At 34.1% G+C, this 22,993-nt stretch overlaps 2 protein-coding genes, 1 long non-coding RNA gene and 1 pseudogene across 3 annotated transcripts; all 4 read right to left on the minus strand.

Moving 5' to 3' along the window:
- On the minus strand, positions 1,370-5,850 carry LOC104772599. The gene is made up of 8 exons (XM_010497195.1): positions 5,635-5,850; positions 5,187-5,499; positions 3,056-3,106; positions 2,822-2,904; positions 2,301-2,459; positions 2,160-2,213; positions 1,939-2,070; positions 1,370-1,768 (listed from the first exon to the last, which is right to left on the minus strand). The coding sequence occupies exons 1-8, from the start codon at positions 5,848-5,850 to the stop codon at positions 1,370-1,372; spliced, it is 1,407 nt and encodes a 468-aa protein (XP_010495497.1).
- Positions 8,086-9,568, minus strand: LOC109131205 (zinc finger BED domain-containing protein RICESLEEPER 2-like). The gene is made up of 5 exons (XM_019241894.1): positions 9,443-9,568; positions 9,266-9,364; positions 9,056-9,153; positions 8,196-8,950; positions 8,086-8,117 (listed from the first exon to the last, which is right to left on the minus strand). Exons 1-5 carry the CDS (start codon positions 9,566-9,568, stop codon positions 8,086-8,088), a joined length of 1,110 nt encoding a protein of 369 aa, XP_019097439.1.
- LOC104771022 lies at positions 16,321-16,861 on the minus strand. The gene is made up of 2 exons (XR_764700.2): positions 16,757-16,861; positions 16,321-16,666 (listed from the first exon to the last, which is right to left on the minus strand). It is a non-coding gene; the product is annotated as an uncharacterized LOC104771022 (long non-coding RNA).
- Positions 20,917-22,993, minus strand: part of LOC104771023 — a 3,199-nt pseudogene continuing 1,122 nt past the window's right edge.

Genomic DNA, 22,993 nt, shown 5'->3' on the forward strand with positions numbered 1-22,993 from the left:
GCGTTTTGCTGACATCTCTGCTTTCTTCTTCACCATTTTTGTTTAAATGTCATATCTTCCTTATGCTTGATTGAGGTGTTCTCTGGTTGATCTACGATCTGTGTTTCTTTGCTTTCCCGTTTTTGCTTTTAGTCAGTCGTTTGAAGCATGACGCAAATGTTTTTTTGTTTTGTGAGAAATCTTGAGTTTTGTTTGACCCTATTTCTCTTTAAGAGATGTTAAAGAACTCTTTCAGATATTGTTAAGCATTTTTCTCCAAAGTATGAAATATTTGTTTTTGTTTCAGCTGCTATTGGTCTACAACCAGATTCTGGTGTGACTCGATTGGTAAGTGGTTGTTAAGTGGGTACATTCCCATATTTTTGTAGGCTTTGTATTATTTTAGTGATAAAATTTGTACATACAAGCAGAAACTTGACTATCATACTTGTAAGATTATCAGATAAATGAAGACTCTCTTTTTTGGAATGACACAAAGACTTGGAGGCTACCAAAACAGAGGAAATTAGTTTTATTTTTATTTTGAGACTGACACTTTGTTATGTAAGACTTATGTTATTTAAGACTTCTTTTAGTTAATATAATATTTAATGTTATGTATGTGGATGATTTTATAAAGTATAATTTTTTAAATTAAATCTAATTGAATAAATTATGCAAAACAAGATTCAAATATACAAAATTTATATATCGAGAGAATAGCACTAGTTTTGTGTAATGATAAAATGTAATATAGCATTCAAGCGTTATGATATAAAAATGCTATCTTATGTGGGGATCTATCAAAGCATGTCAAAAACGCTATAATACATGGGGTACAGGTATCTATCATGACTGCCGATGTCACAGCATTATGTAGTATTTCTTTCGTCCTAACAATATACATATTTCATGTAGTGTTTAATGGCGCAGCCGTCCAAAAGTTCTAGACCTGTTCTTCGATAATCCACTCATTTGCTAAAGAGCTCATATATAACGACATCTCCTAAGACATAAGAAAGGAAATAATATAATCCTAGAACATAAAATAGAAATACATATAACTTTAGAATCACGTTCTCTATCATGTACTCTTGGAGACTTCTTGTTTTTGGTTTAGAATAATAGACATATCCAATTAAATTGATTAAATTAATATTATGTAAAAAAAGTAAGTTGTTTCTCGGTATACCGTGAGTTAAATCATAGAACCAAAAACCTAAATACGATTATACAATCTTAAATACTAAAGAAAGCAAACAAAATTAACAAACAAACACAACCTTTTTTTTTTTAGTTTGAAATAACTTGTCTCAAATGTACCTCATTTTAATTCATAACAAGTTTTATTATGTACCAAGTCTAAAGATTACAATGTAAAATATTAAACTTAACAAGAGTTTCCTCCCGGACCACCATAATTAAAAAAGAAACCGAGTCGTGTACGATGAAATGGTTTCACTCTACCAATTCTTATGCCATAACATTTTGGACTATCTACCAAAATCTCCATAGGAAAAGAATTCATTTTACGACTGTTATAGTTGGAATCCAAAGCTTCAATATTTGTAAACAATGCTGAATCTGTGCGGCCTCCTCCAACTGGAAAATTACCATTACCCATCGGGGGACTTGAACCTGAATGGGAAGCACGAACTATACCTCCAACTCCAACTGTATTAGCACCACTGTTTAAAATGTCAAATAGCTCTTTTGGCCAATATCCAATATCTACGCTGGATGCATTTTTTATCAGTTGCGTAAGCCACCAGTTTCCTGTTGCTTTATCCTTTTTCATTTATCAAAAGATGAAACAAATTTGTAAAAACGAAAAAGAATATGTGCTACTAACATTAGTTAAAGCAAATACATGTCGATCATTTATATGATTCATAAATAATTAATTTCTAAATTCATAATTTATTTTCATGAAAATATATAAAGAAACTGAAGAAATACCTGATGAATGGACCAACGTGTCCAATCAGGGACTCCAGGGTTAAGGTTTATAGGTTGGACTATGGGAATTCTCCTTGATACCTGAATAAACCCATCACATGCTGTATTGTAACATCCTTTTCCATCTTTACCCTGTTGAAATTATTCATATTTTATTTTATTTAAGGATTAAGTATAAATACTTTAAGGAAAACTAAAAAATAAAAAGTTCACATGTACACCTTAAAATATCCATATGTCCAAAGTTGTCTGGTGCCAAAGAAACTTGGATTTATCTGTTAAAATGACTTTTAATACTTGAATCCTATCAAGTGTTTATAAATGAATTTTACAAAAAAAAAACAATAAAATGTAGAACTTACAATATAACACGCTTGGATAAAATTGACTTGGTTATTCAACCAACTACCTATATATATTTCACTATATGAAGCCTGGTCTTTTCCGATATTCAGTGTATATCCATTATACCAAGCTTCAACACCACGATATGGACCAGCACGTGACCTTACTCCAACAACCTAACAAGAACCAGTTTTATTGACATATATATAGAATAATACTTGAAATACATATAAAACATAACTAGATCTAATGTATAAGGAGAAAGTTAAATGTTTACATGTGTTTTAGGATCATTGACTGTTAGAGGATGGAAATACTTCTCGGTAAAAAGTTGTGTTTTGGTATTCTATTCATTTGAGATTCTCAAAATAGGAACGATTCCACTTGGACATCCTTTTTTCTTTGAATATGATTTGTTGTTGTCAATCTGATTCCTTTATTCATGTCTGAAAATACTTGTATGTCAAATTCAAAATCACATTTTATAAAAGTAAATTCAAAATCACATAAGAAATGAACTTTTTATCTGTCAGTGCACCTGGATTGTGTGATTTTGTAGCAAAGGATGATCAATTCCTGGTTGCTTATTAATATCTACGCAATTATATGTAGCATTTTCACCTATCTGCCAACAGACAAAAAAAAATAGAGGTGATTTTGAACTCAATCCATGATTATACATAATATATATATATATATATATATTGAATTAGTAAAATAGATTAAAATAATAAGGGGGACATGTGTATGAATTTCTAAAAGATATTAACACTAACCTTGAAGGAACAGCTAGGCAACACACTTCGATTAGAACGAACTAAGGCTGTTGAAAACAATAGATGTAAGAGATTTAAAACCAGTGCTATTTTAGTTAGTGAAGACATTTTGTTTTGTTTTGTTTCATCAAGAATGAAATCACTATGTTACTTATATATACATATAATTAGCATTACATCAGTTTTTCCTAATAAAGTAAATAAAAATATGAATCTTTGACTGCAATATTATGTGACTCATATTATTATTAACTTTGACTAATAACGTAATAAGTATTAAATGGAGAGTGTGATAATACTTTGATCAGAAAGAAAGAAAAAAGGATTTGCTTATTGTAATCAGTATGTAGACCCGGTAACTTAAAAAAATAGTCACGATAAAATTGATTTTATAATTATTTTTTGTTTATTAATTATGTTAAGGTGTGTACTTAATATTTATGTATGATAACACTATATTTTTATTTTTGGATTTCAAACTTCATATTAATCTTATTATATAAATTTAGGTTTTGAAAGGTAGCCACTAACAAGATTTTGACATGTGTCTAGTTATCAATCTCAGATTTTGACATGTGTAAAAGTTAATATTTAATAGAAAGAATTTAATTACAACAAAAATAAAATATTTTGTTTAAAAATATTAATAATGTAAAAAGATAATTATCAAAAATTACAGAATTTATAAAAATATATATATATATATATATATCTATATATATATTCATAAAATTCGAAATTATAATATTATTTACTTATTTTTAATTTAAATTTACTAATATTACAAAAAATATAGAAAAAGGAATTAAACAAAATATACAGTTAATTATTAATTTTAATTTTTATAAATACTCCTCTTTGACCACAAAATAAAGTGATTATTTTGGGCTTTCTTGGACTTGAATTAGACTCAAAGTGGGCTGGACTTGATAGGTATCATCCCCAATAGTTTTTCCCATGCTCTCTTTGGCCATAAGCTCTCGAATAAGCCCATTTAGTGCATTTCTTAGCTTCCTAGCCATTGCTCTAGTCATTGGTCCTTCAAGTACAAGCAATGGTTCCTCCGCTACAAGCTCCTCGAGTTCAAACTCAGCTACAAGCTCCTCCTCCTTAGCTCCATCCATGATCACATCATCCCCCTCCTTTTGAAAATGATTTGTCCTCAAATCTGGATCATCTGCCACAAGAGGAACTAAATTAGAAACATTTAAGCTTGAACTCACATTGTACTTACCTTGAAGATTAAGTTGGTAGGCATTGTCATTTATCTTTCTTTTGATCTTAAAGGGTCCATCGATTATAGGCATCAGTTTTGACTTCCTTTCAGCTGGAAACCGTTCTTTCCTCAAGTGAACCCACATCTGGTCTCCGGGTTCAAATACTATCTTGCGCCTTCCTTTGTTAGCTTGTTTTGCATACTGCTTTGTCTTCTCCTCAATGTTTTTTCTAGCTTTCTCATTGATCTGTTTGACAAGGTCAGCTTTCTTTTTCCCATCAAGGCTAGCTCTTTCACTTAAAGGTAGAAGGGTTAGATCCAATGGAGATAAAAGATTAAAGCCATAAATGATTTGGAACAGAGAAAACTTAGTTCCTAGTTTAGACCAAAGCGTTTTCCAGAAGTAACTCAAAAACTTTGTATCCCTATCAGAAACAATTGACTTAGGCACTCCATGCAAACGAACAATTTCCTTGAAGAACAACTAAGCAACATGCAAGGTATTATCAGTTTTGTGACAAGGTATGAAATGCGCCATTTTTGATAATCGATCAATAATTACAAAAACGGAATCATTACCAGTCCTAATTCTAGGCAAACCAAGCACAAAATCCACATAAATATCATGCCAAGGCAGAGTAGGAATACGATGTTGATACTTTACCATGAGATTGTTGATAGCTCTACAATCAAGACACATGCACCAACTTCAATCCTTTTTGGGCACAAGTGGGACTAGGACCACACATGGGCTCACGCTCTCTCTGATATGTCCCTTCTCCATGAGTTCATTAACTTGTCTTTGAATCTCCAATGTCTCCACAGGATTAGTCATGTAAGCTGGTCGGTTTGGAAGTGACGCACCTGGGATGAGTCAATTTGGGGTTCTATATCTCTTATTGGCAGCAAACCGTTAGGGTTCTCTTTTGGAAAGATATCTGAGAATTCCTCAGGTTTTGTTGTTTTAATTTCTTTGTCTCGGCTTTTCTTCAATTGGACCTGATCTTGATGGACCTCCAACGGAGTTAAAGGAACCAAGGTGATCTTCTTTCCTTTATGCTCAAAGGAATGCCGGTTGGTGTATCCATCATGTATCGCCCTCATGTCAAACTGCCAAGGTCGCCCTAGAAGAATATGGCTTGCATCCATGGGAAGAACATTGCATAGGATCTCGTCTTCATATCGGCCGATGGTAAGAGGAACCGTGACTTGCTCCCTGACGTACTGTTTGCCCGTTTCATTCAACCATTCCAGTTTACAAGCTCGTGGATGAGGTCTTGTCTAAAGTCCAAGCTTCCTAACAAGAGTATCACTAGCAACATTAGTACAACTTCCACCGTCAATGATCAAAGAACAAACCTTATCTTTAACTAAACATCTAGAGTGAAAGAGATTCTCCCTTTGTTCTCGGTCATTGGACTTAGACTGAACACTCAATGATCTCCTAGTGACCAGAAGTGTCCCTTGAGTTGGATATTCAAACTGCCATTTCTGTTCGTCAAAGACTGGACCAAGATCTTCCTCTTTTTCTTTATCGTCCTCAGACTCTACTTCACCGTTGTCTAGGAGGATCATTACCTTTTGATTCGGTCATTTGCTGGCATAATGTCCAAGTCCTTGACATTTGAAACATTGAATATCCCCTGCCCGATTGTTGGTCTCGACTGCCTTTCCTTTATCAAGACGAGTAGGAGCATTAGTCTTAAAAACTGAACTTGATGGCGTTGGAGACTTACCTTTATCTTGATAACTTGGTTTTGAAGTAAAGGAAGGTTTAGAGAAATCCTTCCTCTTGGTTTGTTGTTTGATTAGAATCTCCTTGTGCAACATTCCCTCCAAGCACAAATTTGAAGATCACTCAGCCGAATTAGAAAGGATATAAACTCGCCAAGGTGCAAGGTGCAACAAGGGAGATTTGATGGATTGAGGGGTCGCACAGCAGTTGCGGAAGGCTGATGATATTCCCAACTCCAATCACTGCTAGATATGACATACTAGTCCAACAAAAGGAGGCTGTTGCTTGGATATTACACACCAAGAAACAAAGAAATGTTCTAGACAAAGAACAAAGAGATAGACTCTTAAAACAAAAAGGAAAATTGATTGATTTCTCAAATGAGATTACATGTGTTTATAAGGAGATAGAAAACTTGGTCACAAAGCCAAGTATTTTTCTTGAAACTAAAACACAATAAAGATAGATAGGTTAATGAAGACCCAACTCTTGAAGTTTGCCTTCCCAAGGTGTTCTTCCCAAGGTGAGTTTAACTCCATTTTCGTCACTCCTCTTTGACCACAAAATAAAGTGATTATTTTGGGCTCTCTTGGACTTGAATTAGGCTCAAAGTGGGCTGGACTTGATAGGTATCATCCCCAATAGTTTTTCCCATTCTCTCTTTGGCCATAAGCTCTTGAATAAGCCCATTTAGTGCATTTCTTAGCTTCTTAGCCTTTGCTCTATTCATTTGTACTTCAGGTACAAGCAATGGTTCCTCCGCTACAAGCTCCTCGGGTTCAAGCTCAGCTACTAGTTCCTCAGGTTCAAGCTCAGCTACAAGCTCTTCCTCCTTACCTCCATCCATGATCACATCAGTTGGGATGGGAATCTAATCCTCTGCAGGGACTCCTTAGACTCACTAAGTAATATTAGATTACTTATGATAGTATTTTGCCCTCCAGATAACCAGTACAGGGGAGCAAGAGGGCGTGTTGGACGATAGGAGCCTGGAGTAGTTTTGTGCCTGTGTAAAGAAAAGTAAAGTATGTTTCATATGTCCAAAAATGTATAATATTTTTGTCTCTAGGCCTGGCCACAAACTCTAAAAGTCCTTTTGTCAACTTTGCAGAATATTTTTACTTTGAAAGAAATCGATTTTATATATTCTTGAGTACGAGTAATGTCTGATAATGACTTAGTCCGAGTCGGGTCAACACTTGGGCATCATGATGGTTAGCAAGCCTAAGTGATGTTTAAAGTGGTAGGAATAGCACCGGTTGAATGGCTAGGGGTATAGTTCCATTTTATAACCTCGGCCGGATCGATGGTGACTGTTTCCATGTAGCATCCCAGGGTCGTTTTGGGGGTTCCCGGCCATAGGATGGTTTGGGGGCAGTACAACCCTGGTAAGGCTAACTTGGTTGCAGATGCTCTAAATCGGAAGCGGGCGGCTTCGGCTAACGAGCAGGACATGGAGTCTCTGTTAGGAGAGATCAGTGCATTAAAGTTGTGTGCTGTCTCTCAGGAGCCGCTAGGTTTGGAGGCGGCTGATCGAGCAGATCTTCTGAATAGGGTGCGTTTAGCTCAGGAGAAAGATGTGTGGTTGGTGAATACCTTTAGAGATGTTGATTTGGAGTACGAAGTCTCTTCCAATGGTACCATACTTGTGCACAATAGGATATTTGTGCCCAAGGATGAGGAGTTGAGATAGGAGATGCTGAGGGAGGCTCATGCGAGCATGTTCTCTAGTCCTGGGAAAACGGTTTGTACGGGTTAAATGGGTCGGGTTAATCGGTTTCAGGAAATTCAGGTCATGACAAAAAAAAATAGCTTCCAAGTAAGTTATATCCAGTCCTTTGTTAAGGCTGCCAATCCACATCCAAAAGTAGGCAAAAGAGCAGCTTCCTATCTATTTGTGCACCATGAAAACCATAACAAAATATTTAACAAATCTATAAAGAAAATCACACATAAACTTAACAATGTAAATCAAATACATAATCAGAAACTAGAAAATAGACTTAGACCTTAACAATGCAAGACACAAGTAAGCATACACAAAACTAAACACCTACGTACCATACTTTGCAGAATTATGGAAGAGCTGCCACTGAATTCTGAGAATCTTCACAATAAACGAAAAGAAATTACAAAAGAGATTTGAAAAATTAAAAACATAGTAAAGAAACTTAGTGATACTTACCAAGAGATTCCAGAAACTCAACCTCTTCCAACATTTGCACCAAGTTTGATACTTGTGCTTCTGACTTATGTGAACTCTTTAGCCATTTTTGTGCACATATCAAAACCTCAACCATGTACGGAGTTAAGGAACTCCTATAAGAGTCCAACACTCGGACACTTGTACTAAAAGCCGACTCAGAAGACACTGATGAGACTTGGATTGCTAGAACATCTCTAGCAAGTTCTGACAAGATTGGGAACTTAGAACTATTGCACCTCCACCAACTGAGAACATCATAAGGTAACCCCAAACTGTTTTCAACTCTTACCTCAGTTTTTTCTGTCAAATAGATCTGTAACTCATTGCTGCCATCTTCACTTCTCTTACAACCAACCAACTGACTGTAAAGTGACCCCATCAACTCACAATCATCATCATCCGAAATGTCACACAAGACCGTAGGCTTAAAATCTGGAGGATCTTCATCCTCTGTTGGTTGACTCAGCCTAAGACTATAATCTTCATACAACCTCTTCATTGCACTTGAAACTAAAGACTGAAGTTGCTTACTCTCTATTGTGTCCTTGCCATAGATTTTTTCAAAGCAGAGGGAAGCAAACTCCATTTTGTTGTGAGGATCAAAGGCACTGGTCATAATCACTAGAGGATTCATGTTATGCAATCTGGCCCAGGACTTCTCGAACTTGTGCCTCATTACATAAGCTTGCTTTCGGATCTCCTCAATAGGACTAGAAGCCTTAGCATTTAGATTCCTCTCAATGTCAGCAATTTCATTTTAATACAATATAGAAGTTACCGACTTTGAAGCTGAGAATGTCAAAGTAGCCTTATAGAATACTTTCAGAAATTTTACCAACCTTTCAGCTTCCTCCCAATCAACTGAAGTTGGTGGTCCAATCCTTTTTACTTTTGACCTCTCTTCTACTTCCTCGAAGTAAGTCACAGTACAACTTATCTTCACTCACCATTTTCTCAAATGTAACCCTCAGCTTCATAGCAGCAGTCAGCATCATATAAGTTGAATTTTAGCTTGTGACAACATCTAATGGCAAGCTGCCTCTACATACCTTTCCTGTTTCGCACCTCATTGCAAAAGATCTAAGCCTACTGAAGGATGACCTAACATACTTGACTGCATTCCTTATGGCAACTATACTTGGATTTGCCTGCTTCAAACCATCCCCAACAATCAGATTTAGTATGTGTACACAACAACACATGTGTAGAAATTCACCATCTCTTACTAGTGCTCCTCCTCCTTTCAGCCTTAATGCATCTGTGAAAATCTCCAGTGCCTTGTCATTGTTCTTTGCGTTATCAACAGTAACTGTGAAAACCTTTTCAATCCCATATTCTTCAATGCAATCCATCAACTGTCCTACAACAGTATCTCCTTTATGATCCGTCACAGCCTTAAAACTGAGGATTCTTTTCTGTGTTTCCTATTGAGCATTAATCCAGTGCGTTGTGGTCACCATATAGTTGCAGGAGGTTGTTGGCACTAAATTTGCTTATTAATAGCATCATTTGATAGCACTAATTCTGTAACTACTGTTAAAGAATAGTTTCGGATTTTAGCAATTATATTACAGCATTTTATTAGTGCTAAGCCCATTTATAGCATAAGCGGGAAGCTAAAATAACTTTGGCGGCCCAAAATTTTATTCTATCGTCTCAAAAATCACTTAGGAAAAATTAAACCTAAACGAAGTCTCAAAAAAATAAAAAGTCTATCAAAGTCTATCACCGTCGAGCTTCAATTCCGACTCCGACTCCGACTCAGACGGCTTCGATTTCCGACTCCAACGGCTTCGATTTCCTTCCATCTCTGTATCTTCTTCTTCGATTTCCTTCTATCTCTGTGTCGCGCTATATCTTCTTCTTCGATTTCTCCGTCGAGCTATATCTTCTCCTCTTCGATTTCTCAGACGAGCTATATCTTCTCCTCTTCGATTTCTCAGACGAAGGTAACCTAAATTATACAGCTAATTGTTTTTTTTTTTTTTTCAGTTTCATTCTAACCTAATTCTTCAATCTCAATTTTAATTTCATTCTAACCTAAATTTCACTTTTAATCTCGTTTTGTGAGGTGTGAAGCTCGTCCGACAACAAAGATAAATTTGAAAGAAGAGAAATCTAAAACCTAAACAACAAATCTGTAAGTTTGTTCACATTTTAGTTAAAAAATTTTGTTCAAATTCGAAAATTACATGTGCGAACTGATTGTTGCTTGATTTTGGTCGAATCTTAAAATTGTATGTGTCCTCTTAAAATTGTTGGTCAAACTTTGTTGCTTGATTTTGGTCGAATTTGAAATTGCATGTTTGCTTGATTTCTCTAATCTGTTGAAACTAAATTTCACTTTTAAGCTCTTTTTGGTCATTTAGATTTTTGTATTGATTTTTGTTAACTGTTTAAAAACTTATGCTTAGTTTTAGATTCAACTGTTTAAAAACTAAAATGCTGGACAAGGAATGGGTTCATCTTAGCAGGTATGTAATTGATTACAGACTGTTAGGATTTCAATAAAGGAATATAGACATTAAGGTATCTTCGTTTGTATCGTTCTTCCTTCCAAATACAATGAAGACTCTATCCAGCATACGAAATAGGTGCCTGGAAATTTGTCCGGACGGTGGCTGCTGAGTTAGGAGACAGTGGCATGGTAATATGCCCATGCGTTGACTGTAGAAATGTAGATCGTCATTCGTGTAGTGTTGTGGTTGCTCATCTAGTAACTAGAGGCATGGATGAGACTTACAAGTTGGGGAAAGATTGGTATCATCACGGTGAAGTGAACTCAGGGGGTGAATTCGTTGAGAAATTAAATCGGTGGAATGAAGAGATTTGTGGTTTATATCAAGCTGTTGAGTTTATGGATGAAGAGACATTAAGAGATTGTGAGAATGCTGAGGGGGAATAGAAGATAGATGATGAGTTCTACGCAAAGCTAGCTGATGCAGAAACCCCTTTATATCCAAGCTGTTCTTCCCATAGTAAGCTATCAGCCATTGTGAGATTATTTAGAATGAAGACACAGAATGGCTGGTGCGACAAAAGCTTCAGTGATCTCCTTGAGATATTGTCAGAAATGTTACCGGATGGTAATGTACTTCACACATCACTAAATGATGTGAAGAAATTTCTGAAGTCTTTTGATACGGGTTATCAAAAGATTCATGCCTACATAAATGATTGTTGCCTATTCAGAAAGAAGTACAAGAAGCTGGACAACTGTCCCAAATGTAAGGCTTCAAGATGGAAGAGCAATATGCACACTAGTGAAGTTAAGAAGGGTGTCCCACAAAAAATATTACGGTACTTTCCGATAATTCCTCGTCTGAAGAGGATGTTTAGGTCTGAAGAAATGGCTAAGGACTTAAGATGGCATTTCAGTAACAAGAGAAACGATGGGAAGATACGTCATCCAGTAGATTCTGTGACGTGGGATCAAATGAATGATAAATACCCATCATTTTCTGCTGAACCAAGGAACATCCGTCTTGGACTGCCCACAGATGGATTTAATCCACAGATGGATATAACAGCTGTGCAATAATGTTATTGAATAATTTTTAAGTGCATTTACATACGCTATATTTAAAACATTTATAACGCTGAAATTACGCTATTATATATAAAGATATAATAGCGGGAGTATAAAACGCTATTGTATGGGGGGGGGGGTCTACGATAATTTGGGCAGAGACAGCGTTTACAAAAACGCTGTGTATCACATATAATAGCATTTATCATACGCTAAGAATGTGCAAATTTGTTGTAGTGAGGAGAAGTCCATATCTCTGTAGTCAGAGACACCCTTCAAAGTTGTTTTCTCTTCTAGATAGAGTGCGACAATATCTCTCTTTACAAGTCCTTCTCGAGATTGTCTTGTAGAGAGGTAGGACATTGAAACAAAAACATATCCAACCCTCTGATTCGACAAATGAAAATGGCAATTCATTAACAACAACCATTTCATTAACTGCTCTCCTAAACATAAACGAATCAAACTTGATAACCTTCAGATTCCCATTACTATCACCACTTAGCACCTTCTGTTTTTTCTTCTCATCAAAATCCTTGTACTGTTTACATCTAGCTAAGTGGCCTATCATCGGGACTAATTCCGGCTGTTTTTGAATCACAACCAATCTCCGCAGCGCAATACTTACAAAAAATCTTATCAGAAACATCATCCTTTTCCAGAAAATGTTGCCATATCACCGCTCTTTTAACATATTTCTTCTTTTGTGGTCTTGGTGGTTTAGTAGAAGCAGTGGTAGGTTCTTTACGAGTGTTCCCTGTTAGAACCTCTTCAGTATTTTCATGTTGAAGCGGCGGCTCCATCTCATTGTGCTCTTCATTCATCAACAAAACATACACAAAATTCAGATTAACAAAAGTACACACATATATAAAAAACACATATACAAACTTATTTGAAAGTTTAAAAACCAAGCTCTAACCCTAATATGTTACAACCAATATACATACACAACACAATAGAACATAAGGACCATAAACAAAATACTAAACTCACATCGATATACATACACAACACAATAGAACACAAGTACCATAAACAAAAGACAAAACTCACATATACAAACTTATTTGAAAGTTTAAAAACCAAGCTCTAACCTTAATATGTTACAACCAATATACATACACAACACAATAGAACACAAGGACCATAAACAAAGACAAAACTCACATCGATATACATACACAACACAAGGACCATAAACAAAAGACAAAACTCATATATACGAACTTATTTGAAAGTTTAAAAACCAAGCTCTAACCCTAATATGTTACAACCGATATACATACACAACACAATGGAACAAGAGGACCATAAACAAAGACAAAACTCACATCGATATACATACACAACACAAGAACCATACACAAAAGAAAAAACTCACAAATACAAAACTGATTTGGAAGTTTAAAAACTGAACCTTAACCCTAATAAGTAATATGTTACAATCGATAAACAGACACAATAACCCCATAACAACAATAGACAACCTCCACTTTTTGAAGTCTAAACCCTAACCCTAAAATTCCCCAAATCAAAATCGATTTGGGAATTTTAGGGTTAAGGTTCACAATTCAAAATCAAAGATTATCCAGACTACATAGGATTGAGTGGTAGAGACAACCTGTGCTTTCGAAGTCTAAACCCTAAACCTAAAATTCCCCAAATCGAAATAGGGTTTACAATTCAAAATCAAAGATTATCCAGAGGAATGAATGGTAGAGCAAAGAAAAAAGAAGTATTGATTAAAGAGAAAGAACAAAGAAGAAGAGCTTACTTTCAAGAATTCGTAAGCTTCTTCAGTTTTGCAAGAGGAGCAAAATCTTATTTTGTTTCGCAGGAGGTGAATCTAAAGAAGAAATGAGCACACAATTAGGGTTAAGTTAATAACTTAGTACCCTTATATATGGCTGCATAATCTCGGGCTAGGTAAACCAATCGGGTCCAATTACCGAACCAACCCAAACCGACATCTAAATTCTCTAATTAATTTGATCGATCGGTTTGTCCCTTTCTAATTGTTTGGTGCCGATAATCGAATCATTCGGTTCTCTCGGGTCGGTTTATTTGGGTTTCACCGTTTGCCTAGGACTAATGTTCTCTATTCATCCATAAGCGACCAAGATGTACCGTGACCTTAAGTGGTATTATTATTGGGTCGGTGTAGTAACACGTCTAGGGGATAAAGGCCAAAATAAAAACTTTGAAGAGGAAGCCTAGAAGAACTCATAATGATGGAGAAGGGAAATTAAAGGGGGAACAACCAAGAGACTTATTAGGAAATGTCAATAGATTGAGAGACGATCAATGGCCAATGACTAGATGTGTACCATCGGACCAACGGGGAGGATCTTCGATGGTCAAGGGGAATTCATTGATGGAAAGTCTTAAAAACTACTAAGAAGAGAAACAGTCGAGGTAAAAATAAGAGAAGTCGTAGATTGAATGGTAGAAATGGAATGGCAATGTACCAGTTGACCGTTCACTGTGGACGAGATGACCATTCACTATGGACAAGAGGACCGTTCACTGCGGACAAGAGGGCCATTCACCACGGACCATTGTACCGAGGGGCTATCAAAGGGAAATATGTAGAACGTACCAAATGCGTTTTGGCGTAAGGAACTAACAAAGAAGGGAACTATTCTGATAAAAAGAACCAAACTATAGCACCATGATCAAAGCAACTTTCCTAAGATCGCACAAAGTGGTCGAGGAAGTACACTAAAACACGAAGAAGAAGTAAGAGTATGATATAAGCTAAATGATCAAGACTTAGTGTCTGATAGAAGAGAAGCATTGCGTGAGGATCAATGGACGCGGAAGGGACGTGAATTCAAAGAAGAATTGAAGATCATGTGCACAGTTTGAAATGTCATGGGTTATTTAAAGGAAGAGATGAAATAAGACACTTATTGGGGAAAATTTGCCATTTGATGGAGGAGAAGTCTCACTTGTCGAGATTAATAGCCACTTGTTGCCGCGTTTGAGCTACATGCGCCGCTTGCAGCTCATGCAGAGCCACATGTAGTCACATGCAAATTACACAACACTTGTCCAGATCGATTTGCAACTTGTCCTTGCATGATAACGGACTGAGGGGCCTATAAATACAACCCCTCTGCCTTATTTGTGAGTTCTTAGCCTGAAGAAAACACAAAAAAAATCTCTCTAAAAAGACTTGAACGCTTCAGGAGGAAAAAGAGGAATGTTTGTTGGAGCTAACGTCTAAAGAAGAAGGACGAGTGTTGTCAGATCTGTGGTGTAATGAAGCTGAATCATTCAATCTTCTGCTTAAATGACTGTGAGTTGTGGTTGCTTGTGGATGGTGCATGAGCTTAAAGCTCTTGTATCAATCCTTGTTTTTTTTGCTTGTTTTGCATGTTATTCTTGATAGGATGCATGTAAACTAGCCCAATTTAAAATAGACTTGCATGCATAGTCTGGTTAGATGGTATGGAGTCTTGAGGAGAACTAAAATGGTTTGGCATGCATAAAGAATCGGTGGTGCATAAATTGAGAAGTTAAATCCATGGTTACTTGATGAAAAATCAGTTACCTGATGGATTTTAGGATATTTGTTTGGCCTTTAAGGCGGTCCGGTTTAGGACATTTGTTGGCTTTTGTGGCGGCCCTTGTGGCATTTTGATGATCCTTGTGTAGTCATGATGTATTCCAGTGAGGGGATATGTGGTTGGTAGGACATTGTGTTGTTTTACATGAACAACGGGAAGGAAACCTGGGTAGGGATAGGACTCGAACGTGTTCAGAATTGTTTTCTCTAAGGACAGTTGGTCATGAACCACTTTTGGGGGACTTTGGTTCTCCTAGTACTGCCATATTCTGATACTTTGTGGCTTGTGAGTATGGTGGGTATATCGACTTCGGTTGACGATCCGGGAGCGCGATGTAGGGTGGCAACCCGAAAGACGAATATTGGACTTCTGATAAGTTACTAAAGTTGGTCATAGAACATTATTAGGATGTTGAATATTTGCTTCTTGACATTGTTGCATTATGAATTGTTAGACGCTGGTATTTGGTGGAGTTATATGTTGGACTATTGTTATTGCTTATGTTATATGTTGTTGTTGAATTATATTAGGTTGTTAGTGAGTATTGTATCACTGGTAAAATGTCATATTTAATAAAAAAAAATGGGATGAATTGTTTCAAATCCAAACATACAAATAAAGAGGTATGGTACGTTAAGTAGTCAAGTTTCAAAGACTGTTGAAAATAAGAGGTATGGTACATTCTTGAGCAATATTACAACTTCCATCCATGGCTCAGCCTCTATTTAAGCTTCATATTTTCTCTTGTCTTCTTCTCTGTAAAACACTACACTAGTAAAAACTTGTCATATAGTTACTAATAATTTTGTAGTTATCTCATGATTTTTGTAGCAAAAAAAGATTAGTTACAAATTTGCGACCAAAAATGTTAGTAACTATTTGGCCGTAGCAAAGTTTTTCATCGTCACTAAGTGTCGCAAAGTGCTACAAATTAGAGACAACACAATTTGTAGGAAAATGCTAAAAAAAATTAAAAAAAAATTAAAAAAAAAATAATTAGAAAAAGAAATTAATAATAGTTTTTATTTGTTTCTTAAATTCATTATATTATATGTAGAATAAATATATATCTATACAACTATTGGAACGGAGAACAAAACGACGGTGGAAATGTACTATTGCGGCAGCGGAGCAACGGAGAACAAAACGACGGCGGCGGCCGAGATGTATTGGTGGTGAACTGGCGGAAGCTTCAAAACGTAGTGGCGGTGGTAAAAGGTGCGAGCATCTTCGGTGGTCCTTCACTTCCACCACCATCTCCGACGCCATCATTGACACAAGGGTCTTCAGATCCACCACCTCCGACATTGCCGTTGATATTGATTCTTCAGATCTGTCGATGAAACCTAAAATACAAATCAAAGAAATAATTAAAACACATTGAGAAGGAGAGAGAGAGAAGGTGACAAACCAAAACAACAGCTCCGTAGACATACTCTGTGTTTATAAGCCTGAAATCACTTAGAAGAATCTGTTGAATCGACAATGGAAAGAGAGAAGATGAGAAAAAGAAAAATTGATTTTCTCAAAAGTGAAGGAAAGACACGATGACCATAAGAAGAGAAAGAAAACAAGAGGTGATTTCTGTCCCTTAGATTAAACTGAATCAATGGTGGATGATAAACCAAAGGACAATCCTTGCCATTTTTTATTAGCCAAAAAGAAAATTCTTTTTTTTTTGTTATAAAATTTTGGTAATTTGCTCTCATTTAATGTTATAATTTTTATATTGAGGGTTTAGGATCTAAAAAGTATTAGATTTGATTTTAAGTAAGACTTATAAGGCAAATATTTTACCCTTATATTTTCATTATTTTAATTAATAGCAGATTGTTACACTTATATTTTCATTATTTTACATTTTTTTTTTCATTACCTACAACATGTTGTGTCACAAACTATGTCACAAATTTCCTACAGATTTAAATTGACACTTTCAGTAACTAAATACCCATATTTAGTGACATTTTAGCTACAATTTTTTTTCCCAACTTATTAGTCACTAAGTAGTAACAATCTGTAGTAATAGTTTCCTACAACTATTCCCGTAACAAAATTTCGTAACTATATGAACGTTTTTTACTAGTGCTAATTGTCTTGAAATTTATTTCTAGTTTCTTATTCTTCTTTTTCTTTCCACTCAGCCCCAACCCACAAGGGTGGCCAAGGACGGCAATGGCCGCCTATGCCTTTTTTTGAAATTTTCATAAATACAAGTTTAAATATTTTTTAAAATTGGTAATCTCTATATAATTGTTTAAAAAATGTTGTTAGCAAAATAACTGTAATGTCATGTGATATATTACAGAAAGTACCATTATATTTAAATGTTAATTATTTGGTTAGAAGCATTTGTTGATTACGTCATTTAATAAAGTTCATGATACCAAGATTTCTGGCATTTTTCATGTTTTGGTAAACAAATGAAAACAAATTTTTTTTTTTATTGCAAATTTTTAGGAAATGATAATTTACCAAATTCTTACAAAAACTTAATTTTGTATGCATTCACATAATATATATATATATATATACACACTAATAAACGAACATACAGTTATACACTCCCAATTATATTATATCTCATATACAAATCTTTAAAAAAATATTACTGAAATAACTGAAAATTTTAAGATAAATTTAAATGAATATGAGAGATTATGGAGCAAGATTCACGGTTTCAAAAAGTAGGACGTTTCAACTAATCTTTTTATTATAATCTACAACATATTTTTGTTCTAAACCTACAAAATCTTTTTGTCATGCATATACAAATATATAAGAGGTATTGGATCATGTTTTGCATTCTTTCACAATAAATTTTTGAGTAAAACATTTTATGTTTTTAGTGTAGATTGGCAGCGGGTTAATGACGTGGAAGTTTGCTTGATGAAAATTTTGCAGATTTTGTATATTTGTTTGTAGCAAAATTCATTTATGGATTTCCATAGAGTGAATTTGTTTTTAAGCTTTTAAAACTGGATTTTGTTTGGAGGCTACAATAGGGCAAGGTGTAACTGGGTTTTGTTTGGAGGCTAAGGCTACAATGGGGCAAGGTGTTAGTAAATATGTGGGACAAAGAATTATATTGCTGACCCATAAGTCTATACTTCTCACTATGAATTATTATGTTTTCATATTTTATGTGTTTGTAATGTTATTAGTTTAGAAGTTTGAAGAATATATATTATTTGTATTTTTCCGTTTGATTATCTTATATGATCAGTGGGCATTTAATCGCATTCGCCTGAATGAAAATTTCAAATAAAAAAATTGCAAAACTATCTAAATGAATTATAAAGATAAAAGAAAACTGATTTGTCTATATATACTCTTTTTAAAAAATGCATAAATGTACAATATATAGTTTCAAACCACACGAAAAATTGGTGGCATGAAATATAAATAAATTAAGGGGCATATTAAATCATTAACTACAATTTATTTGGATTCTTTTACAGCTTTTTTAAAATCTGTAATAAATATTTCTTATTATATCCTATGATTATTTATTTTTCAAAGCACACCAAAACATTTGAATTTAAATATCTCCTTAACCACATAATTGTAAAACCTTTTTCATCTAGAAGTCTAATTTTGATATTTTTTTTCTTTGCACTTACAAATTTAAAATTACGTGTCTTTTTATTTATTTTTGATATTATTTTCTTTAAAGAACCAGAAAAAAAATATTACAAAATCCAAATTCTTTTAGTTTTTATCATTTACTGTAATTATGAGTTATTCGTATTTAAGCCAAAAGAAAACCTAAAAACAAGCAATTCCAAACTAAACCAATTCTTGTAGTCTACTTTGTTAAATAAATCTCATTTACTCCCTGAAATTCGAATTTGAAATGAATCCAGTCCAAAACTTAGATGAGAAATTAACTTCACTTATTAATATCATTTATGGTGTTACAAAATAATTACTTTAAAAATATAGAAAATACCATATAAATTTAACAAAACATTTCCCCGCACTTCAGAATGCAGGTTACTATTTAGTAGTCCAATATTTATAGCTCAAAATGTTCATCTAAAATACAAAAAGCCCAAATTTGTTAATAATACCACTTTTATAATAAAAATCATAAATCTTATAAAAATTTAGTTAAAGATTTTTTTTTTTTTTTGTCTTGAGTTCACATTTCTTGATACTTAGGCAACCACGCTTGGATCGATCTTCGAGTCAGAAAGGGTCTTCATACGTAGGCGGATCTACATGGTGATGAGGTGGGGCACGTGCCCCACTATAAAGTTTCTTTATGTGAAACCGTGTTATTATTGTTCCTTAGCCCATTTGGTTTACAAAGTGCCACATGCTGGGTCTCTTGTGCTTGGTTCGATGCTCCACAGCCACAGTATAATTTTTTATTTTTTCTTTATCTTTTTGTTTCATTTTCTTTTTAGTGTTTTTTTTCTTTCATACATGTTTTTATTCTTTGTTATGATTGGTGCTTTTTCTTATTCCATTTTATTGTCTCACAAATTATATTCAGTATTCACTCATATTGTTTTCTCTTTCTAATTCTATTTTAACTTTGAAAAAATCATTATTTTAGAATGTAAAGATTACATTTGAATTAAAAAATGTTAATAATATAAGTAACTTAGTAAACATTATATTATCTTCTTTGTTATTAATTTCATATAGAGTTTAAACTGTGTGATATTTAGAAATGTAAATTTAAATTATACTTTTACAGAAAAATATATGTTTATTGAGATTTGTAACTGAGAACTAAAATAATTTTATATGATATATATATGTAGTAGAGTATAATTATAAACCAAAATATATTGGAGTCATGTCAAAAAGAAGAAAAAATTGATGTCTTTTTGGATTTCATATTTTAAAAATATATTCAAGTATTTAACATTACTTTTATTTAATATTTATTTTTATTTTAATTTAAAATTATTAATTATGTGCCCCAGACAGATTAATTTTCTGGATCCGCCATTGGGTAGAAGCTCCTGAAGTGTATGTGATGTGAATCATGTGATCCTATCAGACCCATAGGCATAACAGCAAACAAAGCTGTGGATTCAATCTAGGCAACAAATTCCTTTTTTAAAAAGCCATAATGACATGAACCAGGATAGTACATCCTTCCTACCAGGTTTTCGGAAAGAAAAGGATATGTTTGCAAATGATCATGTTACAACAATACTCCAGTCTAAGATGTGCCACAGTCTAAGATCTGAGACAACATTAGTACGTGAAGGTGGAAGTTTTTTTTAGTTTTGCTGATTATGAATCTGGAAGATTCCATTTTCAACTAATAGATAACAGACTCTTTTTTTTCTTCTAAATAGTTGTTTGTTTCTCATATAATAGTTTTGACTGTCAAAGTAATTAAATTAATACGTTAGACGTACTGTATTAGTAAAAAAAAAAAAAAGGGACATTAATCTGTTAGCATGTAACGACTTTAAAAACAAAACAAAAAAAACTTTTGGAACATTATTTAGTAATTATGGAACAAAATATTAAAGCTTAGAAAATATAAACTAATAAAAGTACTCAAAAATTCTAAGTAATATAAAGAAAGAAGAAGGACAACATCCAAATGAAAATATGTGTGAAAGTTTTAATGAGAAGGGAAGAATTTGTTGAGGCTGTAAGGTAGACCATAAAACTCATCGTTTCGCACATCTAGGTTGTATAGTCGAAACTTGTCCCACCATTTCAGCCCGCAATCTTTCTTGGCTTCATCGGTCTCACGAGACAATGTGCAATCAAGCACTATTGCTATAATTGCTGCAACTGTTGTGTGCGACATGAATATCACTCTTATCACATCTTCAAACTGTTTTGTATTCACGAAATAATTCCCAATTTAACAAGTCACAAAAAAAAAAAAAAAATTGTGATTCTAAAAGTGTGTCTCAAAAAAAATGATGAGCTTACCCAATTCGAACGATGATCAGACCGCCAACCTCCATTGTAATATTCTCTGAAATATTGAGGGATTGAAACAGCCATGAAAAATGAAAATCCCAAAATGAATTTGGTGTTGAAGCTATTGAGGTTGCAGAATTGTAGAAAGCTAAGTCCCGCAGAAGCTGCAATATTTTGAATTGAATAATTGAATTTATCTTTAGTAAGACATGATATATATTACTAGTGTATTGGTACATGCAAAAAGACTTACACACAAAACACAAGACAATACAATAAAGAGATGCCATGATTGGTAATGGTATGGACGCGAAGAAAGCTCCAAACTTTCCTGCATTATGATCAACAAAATCATTTACACATTTTTATAGGAATATAAAGGTTTTATAGTAAAAAAAAAAACCATTACCAAAAATGGAGAGAAAAAGCATGAAGGCAGCTGATATTTGTATCACTCTTCGACTCCCAATCTTTGTCATTGCCAAAAGTCCAACATTTTCTCTAAATATTAAGTTACGTATACTCATATCAAAACCATATCATAAGCCTTTAAAAATAGAAGTTCTATTTTTAACGTTAAAGATAAATCGTGGGGAAATTTTTTTAAAAAAACTTGTAATATTGAGATGAGTTTTGTTACGTTGATGTTGTGATCCCTGTGATACCTCCAAGCATGCCATTGAGTAATACTCCAACTCCCTACAAAATAATTATAAATTAAATTCATGAGATGATGAAATAAATAGTCAATAAACGGTAAAATCTTTGTTTTCTCAAAAGTGACTTGACTGAACTAATGTTAAACTAACCAGCCAGCCAGTACCACGACTAACAACTTATGGTGGGATGGGCGTCGCGCTTCCAAATCTTGCGGATGCGTAAAACAAACCAGTCGACTAACATAGTATACAAAACTTATCATTCTTCATGCTTAACAATAGTAAGCTAATTAAAATATTCTTTGATTTTTAATAGAAATTTCATATATAAAAATAAAAGTTTAACCTCAAAGAGAGTAACGAAAGATGCAGCCATCATCGCGAAGGAATCAGTTATGTTGAAAGTTGGGCTTCCCCATTGAAACGGATATGGTATGTATATCCTATGTTCACATAAAAATAAAATATGAATATCAAAATAGTAAAATCGCTGAAAAAAAAAAACGAGGAGCAAACATTTCAAATAGAAGAACTAACCAAGGAGTGTTGGTTATGAGACCAGTGCGATCTGTACGACAACTTGTTTGAGTAGTCTGAGGCTTGTGGTCATAAACACCACTCGATGTGAGTAGTTGCGCAAACAACCATACTAGTGGAATACATAACATTATCCCATAGCGGTCACATCTGTTTCCATCGCAAAGCATCACCCCTTTCTTCATCTTGAGGCAACGAGGTAAGTACTACACACGACAAAAAGTAACATACTTTTTTTTTTGTTAATTACGCCAATTCCAGAAGAAAATAAACGAACATATGTGTATGGGTTCAAACAATTAAAAGATTAGGAAGCAATGATTAGAGATTTACCTGAGTGATAAATACAAGTATTAGCAATCCAGGAAGTCCCACTTCAACGCATCTTGCTAACTGAAAACGAAATAGTTATAAATTATAAAGAATCATATAAATGAATATTATTTAAGGCTATAAGTATTCAATAACATAAAAGTATTATCGTAAATGACTAATACTAGTATATATATATATATAGATATACTAATATATATATACTAATATATATATATATATATATATATATATATA

The sequence above is a fragment of the Camelina sativa genome, chromosome 20 (genome assembly GCF_000633955.1).
Source record: "Camelina sativa cultivar DH55 chromosome 20, Cs, whole genome shotgun sequence".
In the NCBI taxonomy this organism is placed as follows: domain Eukaryota; kingdom Viridiplantae; phylum Streptophyta; class Magnoliopsida; order Brassicales; family Brassicaceae; genus Camelina; species Camelina sativa.

Bases quoted from the DNA above. Each gene is read 5' to 3' on its own strand.
- LOC104772599 (XM_010497195.1), bottom strand. From the start codon at position 5,850: ATGATCCTCCTAGACAACGGTGAAGTAGAGTCTGAGGACGATAAAGAA. The intron at 5,500-5,634 runs GTTTGTTCTTTG...ACGGGCAAACAG, and splicing joins GATGTTTAGTTAAAGATAAG to TACGTCAGGGAGCAAGTCAC. The intron at 3,107-5,186 runs GTTTGCTGCCAA...TGTTTTCAACAG, and splicing joins TCCAAAAGAGAACCCTAACG to CCTTAGTTCGTTCTAATCGA.
- LOC109131205 (XM_019241894.1), bottom strand. From the start codon at position 9,568: ATGGATTGCATTGAAGAATATGGGATTGAAAAGGTTTTCACAGTTACT. The intron at 8,951-9,055 runs GTTGGTAAAATT...TGACATTGAGAG, and splicing joins GATTGGGAGGAAGCTGAAAG to GAATCTAAATGCTAAGGCTT. The intron at 8,118-8,195 runs GTAAGTATCACT...TTTATTGTGAAG, and splicing joins TGAGTTTCTGGAATCTCTTG to ATTCTCAGAATTCAGTGGCA.